At 42.0% G+C, this 13,746-nt stretch overlaps 2 protein-coding genes and 1 long non-coding RNA gene across 5 annotated transcripts in view; 2 read left to right on the forward strand and 1 right to left on the reverse strand.

The window, feature by feature from the left end:
• si:dkey-17m8.1 (C-Jun-amino-terminal kinase-interacting protein 4) overlaps positions 1 to 5,381 on the forward strand; it is a 13,087-nt gene extending 7,706 nt beyond the window's left edge. For all 3 annotated transcript variants that reach the window (XM_031299491.2, XM_031299492.2, XM_036005936.1), the window contains exons 20-28: positions 64 to 106; positions 220 to 300; positions 2,391 to 2,458; positions 2,605 to 2,753; positions 2,843 to 3,014; positions 3,491 to 3,604; positions 3,701 to 3,799; positions 3,921 to 4,007; positions 4,363 to 5,381. In XM_031299491.2, the coding sequence (XP_031155351.1) occupies positions 64 to 106; positions 220 to 300; positions 2,391 to 2,458; positions 2,605 to 2,753; positions 2,843 to 3,014; positions 3,491 to 3,604; positions 3,701 to 3,799; positions 3,921 to 4,007; positions 4,363 to 4,481 (932 nt within the window). In that variant the 3' untranslated portion in view covers positions 4,482 to 5,381. The remainder of the gene's footprint in view (positions 1 to 63; positions 107 to 219; positions 301 to 2,390; positions 2,459 to 2,604; positions 2,754 to 2,842; positions 3,015 to 3,490; positions 3,605 to 3,700; positions 3,800 to 3,920; positions 4,008 to 4,362) is intronic.
• LOC118496007 overlaps positions 1 to 6,744 on the forward strand; it is a 17,795-nt gene extending 11,051 nt beyond the window's left edge. Inside the window, exon 3 of the long non-coding RNA XR_004898473.1 lies at positions 6,733 to 6,744. This is a non-coding gene — a long non-coding RNA (uncharacterized LOC118496007). The remainder of the gene's footprint in view (positions 1 to 6,732) is intronic.
• Positions 5,930 to 6,465, reverse strand: LOC116049680 (transmembrane protein 238-like). Its single transcript, XM_031299575.2, has one exon. The coding sequence runs from the start codon at positions 6,375 to 6,377 to the stop codon at positions 6,108 to 6,110; it is 270 nt and encodes an 89-aa protein (XP_031155435.1). The 5' UTR covers positions 6,378 to 6,465; the 3' UTR covers positions 5,930 to 6,107.
• Positions 6,745 to 13,746: the final 7,002 nt, after the last annotated feature.

Consider the following 13,746-nt stretch of genomic DNA (forward strand, 5'->3'; position numbering starts at 1 on the left):
TAACTGGAAACACTTGGAAATCAACATTGCTGACTTACTTCCTTTCTGATCTTGTTATATCAGGTGACACTGCAGGGACTGTGTGGATTGGAACTCAGGAAGGAAGGTAGTTTGTGCTGAATAAACAGCTCACTTCAAATAAATAAAACTCTCTCTGAGTAAAATGCATGTTGGCAAAGCACTGTGACTTTTTCTCTCTGTCTTTTGTCTGTCTCACAGTATACTGGTACACTCAGCCTCTGCTGGCAGGAGGCGCTGTCTGCAGTCTGTTTCTCTCTCAGAAGGTGTTTATTCGCTAACGTGAGTTCTGTCTGCTCTGTGTTTGAAACATATTTGTATTCATATTTAAGTTTTAGCATTTAAAGGTCCCGTATTGTAAAAAGTGAGATATCCATATCTTTTTTTTGATTATTAAGCAGGTTGAGGTGCTATACTGTAAAAGTATCAAAATACTTAATCCACTGAGAAATGCACACCGCTTGTATTAAAAAAACGGTGCCTTTTAAAGCGTAACTCTTGCCAAAATGCAACCTAGGGTCTTTTTGTGAATGTACCCGAGTCAAACTTTTGTTTAAAAGCATATTTAGGACGGAATCGCCACTTTTAAGATTTACTGTATTTTCGTTTTTCGGTCAAATGGCCTTTTGAATTTTGAGTGCTAGTGGGCACTTTTATGCTAGCCTCAAAATAGCTATTTTTAAAACACTAAGACGGCTCGACACAACATGAAACTTTGCTTGAAGTATCGCCAGGGGCTCTACACCTTAACGAAAGCATTGACAACATTGTTTGTGTACCCAGAGTTTACTAAAAAGGGTTTTGAGCAACTCACGTTAGCAGTTATTGTTTACGCTATCCGCCATTTTCCCAGTCAAAAATAGGCGATCTCCGAATGCGAATGAACGGACTCCATAGGAGGAAATGTCATTCTTATATGAGGCTCCTTTTTCAACTACACGGTCGATATTGTGTTTCACTAACGACAAAACAACAAATTATCCGTGCATTTATATGGAACTAAGCTTTTGGAGCTTTCCATCTTTACTCTCCTCCCTTGACTATTTTTGACTGGCTCGATAGACTGCGCCCGGAAGAACAACAGCTACAGTGAGTTGCTCAAAACCTTTCTTTTTAGTAAACTCTGTGTACACAAACAATGTTGTCATTGCTTTCGTTAAGGTGTAGAGACCCTGGCGATACTTCAAGCAAAGTTTCATGTTGTGTCGAGCCTTCTTAGTGTTTTAAAAATAGCTATTTTGAGGCTAGCATAAAAGTGCCCCTAGCACTCCCATTCAAAAGGCCATTTGACCGAAAAACAAAAATACGGTAAATCTTAAAAGTGGCGATTCCGTCCTAAATATGCTTTTAAACGAAAGTCTGACTCAGGTACATTCACAAAAAGACCCTAGGTTGCATTTTGACGAGACTTACGCATTAAACGAACAGTTAGAACTTCCGTAAGGTTGTAATGTCACAACTATTCTAAATATAGGTAGAAAGTGCTGCTACAGTACTGTTACAGTCATTCCCCAGCTGCAATGACAGTGCAAAAACTCTGAGAGCACAGATGCAAAAGACCCAGAAACACTGACCAATCAGAGCAGACAGGGCTTTTTTGGGAAGGGGGCTTAAAAGTCCCATGGCATGAAAATTTCACTTTATGAGGTTTTTTAACATTAATATCAGTTCCCCTAGCCTGCCTATGGTCCCCCAGTGGCTAGAAAGGGCAATAGGTGTAAACCAAGCCCTGGGTATCCTGCTCTGCCTTTGAGAAAATGAAAGCTCAGATGGGCCAATCTGGAATCTTCCCTATATGTCGTCATAAGGGGAAAGGTTACCTCCCTTTTCTCTGCTTTGCCCATGACTTTGCCCATCCAGAGAATTTGGCCCGCCAATGAGAAAATGAGCTATGACCGCAAGCTGGTTAAGGCCACACCCCCACCCTCCACCTTATCCCGCTTCTCTCCTCCTCATTAGCATTTAAAGCTACAGACACAGAAATGGCACATCCTAAGGAAAGCTCATTATGGGACTGGCTCTAGTGGCTGTAATTCTGCACCAAGGCTGAATTTCGGGAAAGAGACTTCAGATACAGTATTAACGGACCACTAAGGCCTATATAAAAGCATCCAAAAAGCAGCATGTCATAGGACCTTTAAAGAGAGGTGCTAAGACGGAGTGTTTCAGGCAGAGGGTAATTACAGCCTACAGGTATATACAGACAGTATGAGAAAAATAATGCCTTTTTTGAACATTTTAAGCATGTAAGCATGTTCTAGTAACCCAAACTACAATTATGAACCTAAAAATGAGCATGATATGGAGCCTTTAATTATTGTATGTTGTAATGTAATGAAAACAAGCTTCTTTCTGTTGACTCAATTTGACAGGTATTCCCAGGGTCAAGTCATATCTGGTTTAGCTGATGGGACTTTAGCATTTTTCTCACACAGTTCAGGTAATGTCTTTCTGTTTATAGTAAATGTCATTTTATAGTAAAATCAGACTGTCTCAGTTAATCTAGCTCTATTTCTTCATTAAGCATTCTTCACATAACTTGATGCTTAACGTAAATAATGAAACAATAAGTGCTGTGATTGACAGGTGGCTGGAATCTACAGTCACACTCGGTGATGCCTGTCGGATCAAACCCTTTGCAGCCAATTCGCTGCTGCCTTGCAAAAGGTGGCCGCTTGTGGGTGGGATATTGGAACAAAGTCCATGTGGTTGACATTGACAACAAGAAGGTTGAGGTAAGAAACAGTGGAGATACTGACATTGTTTGTCTCATGTTCACACTGTTTTTGAACTCACCATCATTATTCCTCATCTGACCTTACAGCAAACATTCTCGGTCTCTGACCGCAGTGAGCAGCAGGTTCGTTTCCTGTGTGCTGGTGGAAGTGGTGTTTGGACATCCTGCCGCCTTGACCCAATCCTCAGACTGTTTGACTGGTCCACAGGCCGGCCGCTACAGGAAGTTGATTTTACTGCTTTGGTCACTAAAACATTAGGTATTTTTTCCATTTATTACAAATACATTTTTATTGTACAACATATTACATTTACAGCTGGACATGTACTGTGTGCCTATCTAATAGCTCTGGGATCTACAGTGTGTTACAGCATAGTGTAGTCATTTCCTATAATGTAACAGTACTGCTCACATCAATGTTAGTCATTAGCTGGATACTTTGAAATCAATTTTATAATTAAGGAAAGAAATGTATATTTTATATTTATTTTCACATGTTAAATATTTTAGCAGCCTTTGTGGCTTTAAGACTATGTGCAAATTCCTGGGGTGTGTGGCAGCAATTCATCAAACTGGCAAAAGGTCTACCTGCTAGAGATTTTAGAAAGAGCAGTTATTGTTAGAGCCACGGGACTACAAATGCTGGATTTATTATGTGTTTGTTTTGTATCAGGCAACTTTGGGTTTAAACTATTTCCTGCAGCTCAGCCAACATGCTTCTGTCTCCCTCTGTAGGCCAAGCCTTCCTGACACTCTCACCTCTCCAGATCTCGTCTCTTACAATCATCTCTGGCCGTTTGTGGGTGGGCACAGGAGGTGGCGCCATTTTCTCCATTCCATTATCCATAAGTGAGTTTTATTTAGACTGAAAATATAGGTACTTGAATCACATATTTTCAGAAATGTGTTCTATCTAGCATTAACTATATTAATGAATGTCTACAGCATCAGAGGCCGTTTCCATCCCATATTGCTCCATTTCATCAGCCCAGCTGTGTTACCATGGACATAGACAAGCTGTCAGGTTCATCATAGCTGCACCTGGTTAGAATCTGATTGTCTTTAATCAAACATGCTAAACATTTTCAACAACTTGTTTTTGACTCAGGGAGATCTTTGTCTTTGCATGCTGTATTTGCCTTGTAGTGACATCTTTGTCCCACAGGTTGTTTGATCGTCTCTCCTGGCTGCACTGTCACTACCTCTCAGCTTATCCTCAGTGGAGGAGAGGGCTACATCAACTTCCGAATGGGTGAGTTGAAGGAAAATATTGTAGCATCAATTTTTTATTTATTTTTTTTAAAGATTTTTTTTGGGCTTTTCCGCCTTTAATTTTTGACAGGACAGCTAGGTGAGAAAGGGGAGAGAGAGGGGGAAGACATGCAGGAAATTGTCACAGGGCGGATTCAAACCTTGGATCTCAGCGTCGAGACATAAACCTCTCAGTATATGTGCGCCTGCTCTACCACTGAACCAACCCGGCCACTGGCGTCAAATTGTTTAAAACTGTCTCATGAATTGGATTAGCGTTTATATGTTGCATGTTTTTACTGTTTAGGCAGTGCTTAGTTTATGAAATGTCTAACTGAACTCCATTATCTTTTCAGGAGACGATGCGAATGAGGGATCGGTTGAGTTGTCCCAAGCTACACCTCAGCGGTCTGAACGCAGTCAAATGATCATCTGGCAGAATTCCACCCCCTCTGTGCCCAGCCCTGCCCTCTGACATCAATCATCTCCTAGTTCTGCCCTTTTTGGAATGAGATAAAGACATAGCACACGTGTCCTGTACACCAGCAAAGCTAGAGACAACATTGGAAATGGTGCTTTCATGGAACTGAATGAACCAGCATCGCATTGTGGCAGCAATAAATGTATCCTCTAGAAATGTATATTTGATACATGCTGTTTCATCCTTTTTTACCTCATTTTTTTGTACATCTATCTTTTGACTGGAATATCCTGATGGATTTTGATGCCTTACTGTGTGCCTTCGTCTGATTTCATATAATTTCTGTAAAACTGGTCAGTAATTCAGATGCCTGATTAGCTCATTTTTACCTTTGCACTAACAATACATTTAGTCTCCCTGACAAACAGCTCTCTGATACATTTTTCTACCAGACCATGCAGAGTTGTCATTCACATCTTACTTCCACCAAGGGGGCACCAGGTCTTTCTGTCTTACATCTTTTGATCATAACATTTATGCATAAAAACTTAATAATGTGGCTGCTCATGAAGCTGCTGTGTCCATACTTTGTTGTTAACTGTGAACTGGAACAGGTTTTGATCTTCTCTCAGCGTAAAGACAATCACTTCTTATCTCCTGATGTATTGAGATTGGGAATAATTTATTTGTTATTGTTTTTTTGTGTTTTTCTTTTTTCAAATTCAACCCCTCCACGTTGCATAAAGTGTAACTACAAACTGCACATTTTAAATGTGTCTTTATAAAAAGTATCCTATGCAGTATTTATGTGCAGTTACAAGTTTGCACTCATGTTGATGTAATATAATCTACTTATCCTTCTTGGAAAGAAAATTAAGACTTGAGCATTTGTTCTGACCTGACTCAACCTTGAGCAAACATGATTATTGTCATTAAAAAATGTCTTCAATGGTTGATGTGGTAACTTGCATTCTGAGTTGTATTGCTGTTAACTGGTGAAGCAACACAAACGGATCATCAGATGAATGAATAACTCCAGAGGAAATCGACAATACAGCAGAATCATCTTCTTTTTTTTTTTTTTTATAGTAGTGGCTATTACATTACAGCCCACAAAGTGTAGTCCATATACAACTTCTTAAGCAGAGAGAGTACAAATTCTCCCAGTTTTCCTTATGAAAAAGTACAAATGACACTGACCGTTTCTTTTTTTATGTAATGATAATAGATTTTATTTATATAGCGCTTTACAAAGACACTTTACAGTAAAACAGCACATTTAGCATATTAAAAACAGATGAAGCGTGGCTGGGTTGGCTCAGTGGGTAGAGCAGGCGCACATATACTGAGAGGTGTATGCCTCGACGCAGCGGTTCGAATCCGACCTGTGACAATTTCCTGCATGTCTTCCCCCTCTCTCTCCCCTTTCTCACCTAGCTGTCCTGTCAAAAATTAAAGCCCCCCTCCCCAAAAAAAAAAAATAATAATAAAAAAACAGATGAAGCAATAAAACCAACACATAAACGTAAACAAGGTGTTTGTAGACTCCACAAGAGGCGTATTTGTGAAGAGAACAACAATCAGCAATGACACTTCCTCTGCCTCAGTTTGGCCTGCCGCCTGGCTACGGACAGCCATTCAACAGTCAGTCATTTGGTTGGCATCTTTGGGCTCCACTTCCTATGTTGGGGTACTGTGAGTCCTGGGGATCCGTATCCTGCGGCTCAGGGAGAGGGCAAGGCAATCTATAGCTCCACCAACAGTTTTCCCAAACTCCTTTTTGTAGGTCAGACCCTCAATATTGCCACTGTACCACATTACCCAGCCTGCCAGGGACAGTAGCACCAGCAAGGCTCCTGAGTACACCAGCAGATCCCCAAAGTCTCGGCCTTGGATCTCCAGTGGAGTGAAGACCCCCAGCAGCACGGCTATCACACCCAACAGGTCCATGAGCACAGCAAACACCAGGGCCAGCTTACAGTGGGACAGACATAGTCATATTTGGGTGCCATGGCTGCACTGAAAGAGAGAGAGGAGGATGTTAAATGGACATGTGGCCTTGTCTTGAGGACAGTTCAATAATAAAATCATAAAAACATTTATAATAAAAAGACAGACTTTATAAACTAATTCAATTCAATTCAATTCAATTTTATTTATAGTATCAAATCATAACAAGAGTTATCTCGAGACACTTTACAGATAGAGTAGGTCTAGACCAAACTCTGTAGTTTACGAAGCCCCAACTATTACAGTGGTTGCCTCAAGAGCAAGCATTAGCAGTAGCTATTGCGACAGAGGCAAGGGAAAACTCCCTTTTTTGTTAGGAAGAAACCTCGGACAGACCCAGACTCTTGGTAGGCGGTGTCTGACGGCACCAGTTGGGGGAGTGGTGAATGGTGGCAATAATAGTCATAATAAAGATAGTGAAACAGTGATCACAATGGTAGTCGTAGTAGTTCATGTCATAGTAGGGTACAGCAGGGCGTTACGGGGTGTAGTGTGGCACAGCAGCCTGGGTGGACGCGGTTGGACGCGGCAGGACGCAGTCGGACACTGCGGGGAATCGCAGAGCGTAGCAGGGTGTAGTAAGTCCATAGTGTCAGCTGCACCCAGGACCCCGGTGTAGGTGCCACCCAATTCCAAGGCTATGTTCTGGGTGAAGAAGAAGCAAAGGGACTCCGAGGAGAAAACTCCCCAGAGCTAGGTTAGTAACAGGCATTTCTGGGACTAAGATGCACACAAAAGGAGACAAGTGAAAAGAGAGAAGAGGGAGCGGCTCATTGTGTCCTTGGAAGGAGCTTCCCACAGCAGTCTAGAGTCATAATAGCATAACTAAGAGAGGCAGGCTAAAGAGAGGGGCCCTGGACCGGGCTCGTACTCTCCCCTGCCGGAACGGGCTTGTACTTCCTGCCTCCCTCTACTCTACTCTACTATGCTGCAACTCCTCACTCCCTAACTATAAGCTTTATCAAAGATGATGGTTTTCAGTTTATTCTTAAATGTGGCGACGGTGTCAGCCCCCCGAACCCAAGTTGGGAGCTGGTTCCACAGGAGAGGAGCCTGGTAGCTGAAGGCTCTGGCTCCCATTCTACTTTTAGAGACTCTAGGAACCACAAGTAGCTCTGAGTTCTGGGAGCGCAGTGCTCTAGTGGGACAATAAGGTACTAAGAGCTCTTCTATGTATGATGGTGCTTGACCATTTAGTGCTTTGTAGGTCAGGAGAAGGATTTTAAATTCAATCCTGGATTTTACAGGAAGCCAATGCAGAGAAGCTAATACAGGAGAAATGTGATCTCTTTTGTTAGTTCTTGTCAGAACACGTGCTGCAGCATTCTGGATCAGCTGGAGAGTCCTAAGGGACTTATTTGAGCAGCCTGATAGTAAAGAATTACAGTAGTCCAGCCGGGAAGTAACGAATGCATGGACTAGTTTTTCAGCATCGTTTTGCGAGAGGATGTTCCTGATTTTGGCAATGTTACGAAGATGGAAAAAGGCTGTTCTTGAGGTTTGTTTTAAGTGGGCGTTAAAGGATATATCCTGATCAAAAATAACTCCTAGATTTCTGACAGTAGTACTGGAGGCCAGGGCAATACCATCTAGGGTAGCTATATCTTTAGATAATGAAGTTCGGTGGTGCTTGGGTCCCAGCACAATAACTTCCGTTTTGTTTGAGTTTAACATCAGAAAATTGTGGGTCATCCAGGATTTTATATCTTTTATGCACGCTTGAAGTTTAGCTAACTGACCGCTTTCGTCGGGCTTAATTGACAGATATAATTGGGTGTCGTCTGCGTAACAGTGAAAGTTAATTGAGTGTTTCCTAATAATATTGCCTAGAGGAAGCATATATAAAGAGAATAGAATTGGTCCAAGCACTGAGCCTTGAGGAACGCCATGGCTAACTTTAGCGTATTTGGATGGTTTATCGTTAATATTAACAAATTGGGATCGCTCAGAAAAATAGGACTTAAACCAGCTTAGTGTGATTCCTTTAATGCCAACTAAATGTTCCAGTCTCTGTAAGAGGATGGTATGGTCAATAGTGTCGAATGCAGCACTAAGATCTAATAAGACAAGTATGGAGACAAGTCCTTTGTCAGCAGCAGTTAGAAGGTCGTTAGTGATTTTCACCAGTGCCGTCTCTGTGCTATGATGTATTCTAAATCCTGACTGAAAGTCTTCAAATAGACTATTTCTATGCAGAAAGTCACACAATTGATTAGCGACTACCTTCTCAAGGATTTTGGATCGAGGGTGGGTTTTTTCAGAATAGGTTTTATCACAGCTACTTTAAAAGACTGCGGTACGTGACCCGTTAATAAGGACATATTGATCGTATCTAGTAAGGTGGTATTGACCACGGGTAGTGCTTCTTTAAGTAGCCTCGTTGGAATGGGGTCTAAGAGACAGGTAGTTGGCTTAGCTGAAGAGACCCTTAACATTAATTGTTGGAGGTCTAAAGGATAAAAGCCGTCTAAATAAGTATCAGGTCTTATCGTTCTCTCTAGCCCTCCTGCGCCCAATGGTGAGCCGTTAGAAGCTGTGGGCAGAAGGTGATGAATTTTTTCTCTAATTGTTATAATTTTATCATTAAAAAAGGTCATGAAGTCATCACTGCTCAGAGCTATAGGAATAGATGGCTCAACAGAGCTATGACTCTTTGTCAGCCTGGCTACAGTGCTGAAAAGAAACCTTGGGTTGTCTATCTTGCCAATCCACACGAGATTCTTCCAGTTTGGTGGAACGCCATTTACTTTCAAGTTTTCGTGAGATTTGTTTTAATTTGCGAGTTTGGGAGTTATACCAAGGTGCTAGTTTCCTTTCCTTCATCATCTTCTTTTTGATAGGAGCAACCGAGTCTAAAGTAGTCCGTAGGCAGGCCGTAGCAGCGTCTACAAAGTTATCAAGTTGGGAGGGACTAAAGTTAACATAACAGTCCTCTGTTATATTAAGGCATGACATTGCCCAGATAGCAATTTATCTTTGGCCCAAATGTGGCCCACATATGCAGTTCTCTTATGGCCCACATTTGGCCTTGAATGACGGCGCTGACCTCAGGTGAGTGTGGCTCCCGAAACTCAGCCAAAGGTCCCCCTAATGTGGCCCAAATGTGGCCCACATATGCAGTTCTCTTATGGCCCACATTTGGCCTTGAATGACGGCGCTGACCTCAGGTGAGTGTGGCTCCCAAAACTCAGCCACAGGTCCCCCTAATGTGGCCCAAATATGCAGTTCTCTCATGGCCCACGTTTGGTTTAGTTTGAAATGTAAACAGACTACAGATAACTAGTTACCCAGTTTAAAAAGTAACCATTTTAATTACTTTATCAAAGTAGTGAAATTTATTACATCTGATTACTTTTTGATTAGTATTCTTAACATGTTTATAACTGGGCTATACAGCTGAATAACAGTGAATTTAAACCAGGCAGTTTAAACCTCACAGTAGTACCAACATAGTCAGACTTATAAAATGCAATATCTACATAAAGCTACATATAAGCTTTTTAATTGAAAAGAATTTTTCAGATGTAACCCCATTGTAAATCACCAATATTTGATAAGTAACTCTAAATTAATTACATTTTTCCTCAGTGACTAGTTACATGCAGTTTCTTGCTCCCAAACCTATAGAAACACAGTGAACCAGCAGCTATCAGGGTGCGGCAGCTGACTGATGTGCATTCGCAGACTCAAACAGTTTAGAATTACAAATTTACAAATGTTCCCTAAATACCTCAATTGCCTCAGAAATGCCATGGTAGATGCTTGCTAGCCCTAACCCTGCACCCAGAGAACCTCTAGTGCATACTCAGTTACTGCAGTAAGGAAAGTCAGACGGGTGTATGGTAAAAGTTAGCTTGAAAATAAAGTTTTTAGGCAGCTTGGACTGAATTTTGTAATGCTTTTTATTTGCACATTTAACAGTTAAGACTGGTCCTGGCTGGTTTCTGTCTCAAGTTCTCTGGCTGTTTCTGTCTTTTTAACTCTGGAACTTGGAGATTGTTTCAAGCTACAAATTGCCTTGAACCTTTCCAAACTCAAAAGTTTCTTTTTTAATAACATTTCAACTTAAATTCAATGCCAACTTCGTACCCATTCCGACAGAAGTATGAGGGGAAAATGTAAAATCTGTAAACATTTTTCAACCCTAGAAAATAATGATGTACAAGTAGGCTACTTGAATTAAATAAAACATTTTATTTAAATTATCAGTCATATTTAATACAATTTACTGGATAATAATATAATCGAATTAAATAAGATATATTACACTGCATAATTTTACTTTTACTTTTGGTACTTTAAGTATATTTTGATAATACTTTTGTACTTTAACTTAAGGGAGATGTTGAATGCAGGACTTGTAACTGACAAGTAACTTGTAACTGTACAACACAGTTTTTTCTACTTTTACTGCAATACATGATCTGAGTAAGTCTTCCACCTCTGGAAATCACCAATAACAGTCATGCATGAAAACCTGCAGCAATGTTTAACACTGAAAACACACAGCTCAGTTCAGCGTTTACTTGCAGCTCTGCTACAGTAGCAGATAGCCGTTAACATTACCTGCCGGTCACATCGTCTCTAAATAGTCCGCTCACACTGAAGTCCTGCACAGATCAAGAGATGTTAGAGTCCGATGACTGCTCGATACGCTGCCCTTCTCGCCCTCTCTGAAATCTTTTTAGACAGGTTGAGTTGAGCCTCGAGCGCAGTCAGCGCCACCAGCCTGCCGTACTGGCTCGTCCTGAGGGCCTTCTCTGGTGTCTGTTGAGGAAAACAAACACAAAACACAGAGTGAGGTCTGATGTAACTGACATGAAATGGAGTCTTTAAAGTACATATCTTAGAGTTTTACTTACATTTTGCAGCCTCGCTATAAACTCCCTCTCCTCCTTCAGTCCCGAGGTCCCTGACTCCTGGTAGGGGACAGGGGTTTCGTCCTCGGAACTGGAGGAGGAATCAGGATTGCGGGACCTCTTCCTGGTGGTGGAGGCTTCTGGTGACTCTGGTGATGGCATGGTGTGGGTGAGGGCCTGGCGGAAAGGATGAGGGCGTAGAAGCAGTCAGCGGTGGCCGTGTTGTTGCACATAAAGGTGGCCACCATCTTCTGCTGCTCGGCAGACAGGTTGTTCTTTGCCTTAAAACAGTAGAAGAGAAAAGATTGCTACAGCCAGCAGAGTTTTAATGAAATCCAGCATTAACAGATGAGTGACTGAGGAGAACTCACATGAGCAGACACAGCGGTCCTTAGGTCGGTGAAATTCGGGGACCCTTTAAGGCCCATCTCCGCCCACGCGTCCTGCAGGTGGTGCAAGAAGTTTTAGCATGGGCCCTTCTTAGCCGTGAAAAAAACCAGCTGGTTCAGTGGCTTGCTGGCCTTCCGCAGCTGCAGCCACCTCTCCAGCCAGCGAAACTCGTCAGTCTCCAAGAACATTTGGGCCGCCCCAAATGACTTGTCTTGTGTTCCCTGACACAGAAAACAGACAGACTCTTTCAGAGGAAACAATAACAAAAACAGACTCACAAGCAGTGATGACAACAGTACACAAGTCGAGATCACAAAGAGAGGGAGAGAAGACAAAAAGTATTTCAGTACACGGAGGGGAAGATAAACACACACAAAGACATCATTTGCATGGCAGGCTTCCGTTGGAGATGGACTATTTTGGCTATTTTCGAAAAAGGGATGCACACTTACCAAGCAGCTTTGGAACCCCCAGTTTGGCCCCCTCCTGGCACCACTTCAGGTCCTCGCAGGATATTATCCTGGCCATCTTGCGGCTTTTCACTGCCAGCTGGTGCAGGACAACGTTCCTGGTTATGTCTGTGAGGCACTTTATGACGGTACGCAGTACGCTCACCACATCGATCGCAGTGAGGCGAAACTGGGCAGTGAAAATAAAGTTTGGTTATTTGGTGGCAACTTTGGTTTGAGTAAAGCTGCAAACTTTTGGAAGTCAATCGACTCACACAGTTGTGTAGACATCCCAGTATCAATCCACATATTAACCCACGCTTCCTCCTGCTTTTGGTGTATCTGTCCATAACTAGCAAAGAAAGATTGTTCTTGCTCGGACTTTAACTTCTGGATATTCGGCAGCGTTGCCACAACGGACCAAATGGCTTCACTCGCATCTTTCTCCGCCGCCATTACGGAACTACAACTCTAGCGCACGACCTCAACGTCATCGTTCTCAACCACTCCCTCTGTTTGCTGAATGGACCGGTAAAGATTTGGCTGGAGAAAACCCGAGACTATACCACAAACCCAGACGTAGTACTGAAGGGAAATGAAAATTGAGCGGAAGTACGTAGGAGGGCAGAGCCAGGTTACAATTTTATAGCATTTGATGTAATGGTTTCAAAACAGTGTCAAGACTAAAGTTTGACAGTTTGTTGTTCACTCAACATCCTCTGATCTTAACTATTAGTCAAAAAAATGAATAATTTCTGCTTTTTTTAACTCAAAAATTAGGTATGTCATTTAAATTAGGTTTAAAGACCATGAATTTAAAAAAAATTGAGAAAAATGACAAAAACATGTATGTGAAGTGTCAAAAACATTGGAAAAAGTGCCAAAAATAGTTCATTTTCAATTTTGACCCGGAAGGACATGACATTCATGGTGGACGGGAAGACAACGCGAGGGTTAAGGTGTGGTTGGCCGCATAGTTGATCAGTTTCTCGGCTTACTTTTAGATAAAAAGTAAAGACTAGACATGATTGAAAGGATGTGGATTGCAGGGTCAAAGAAAATGAGCAACAGGCAGGGGGGAGAATAACAACTCCCCTTCAAAGTCCATCTTATTCTGTTTGAAGTCCAAAATCCCTGTCTGGCTCACACCACACTCACCGTAACTCAAGTAGGGCCTGGCTCCTTACATTTGGGCCAGGTCTGGCCCACACGACACTCACCGTAACCCAGGTCGGGGCCGGCTCCTTACATTTGGGCCACATCTGGCCCACATGACAGTTGCCCTAACCCAAGTCAGGCGCGGCTGATTACAAGTGGGCCACGTCTGGCCCACTCAACATTTGCCATTGCCGTAACTGAGCCTTAAGTGCCAAAAGTGGCACAAATTTGGCCCAAATATGTCTGCTATCTGGGTGAGTTAAGTGCTGTTGGAATATCTTCCTTAAATTTAGCTATAGCACTGTCAGATAAGCATCTAGTGTAGAAACTTTTATTTAATTTCGTATAGTCTGGTAGTAGGAATTCGAAAGTTATTAAAAAATGGTCTGATAATAAAGGATTCTGCGGAAATACTATTAAATCGTCAATTTTGATGCCATATTCTAGCACAAG

This window comes from Sander lucioperca, chromosome 10 (assembly GCF_008315115.2).
Source record: "Sander lucioperca isolate FBNREF2018 chromosome 10, SLUC_FBN_1.2, whole genome shotgun sequence".
NCBI classification, from domain to species: Eukaryota; Metazoa; Chordata; class Actinopteri; order Perciformes; family Percidae; genus Sander; species Sander lucioperca.

Coding starts and splice junctions, on each gene's coding strand:
- LOC116049680 (XM_031299575.2), bottom strand. CDS start 6,377: ATGGACCTGTTGGGTGTGATAGCCGTGCTGCTGGGGGTCTTCACTCCA.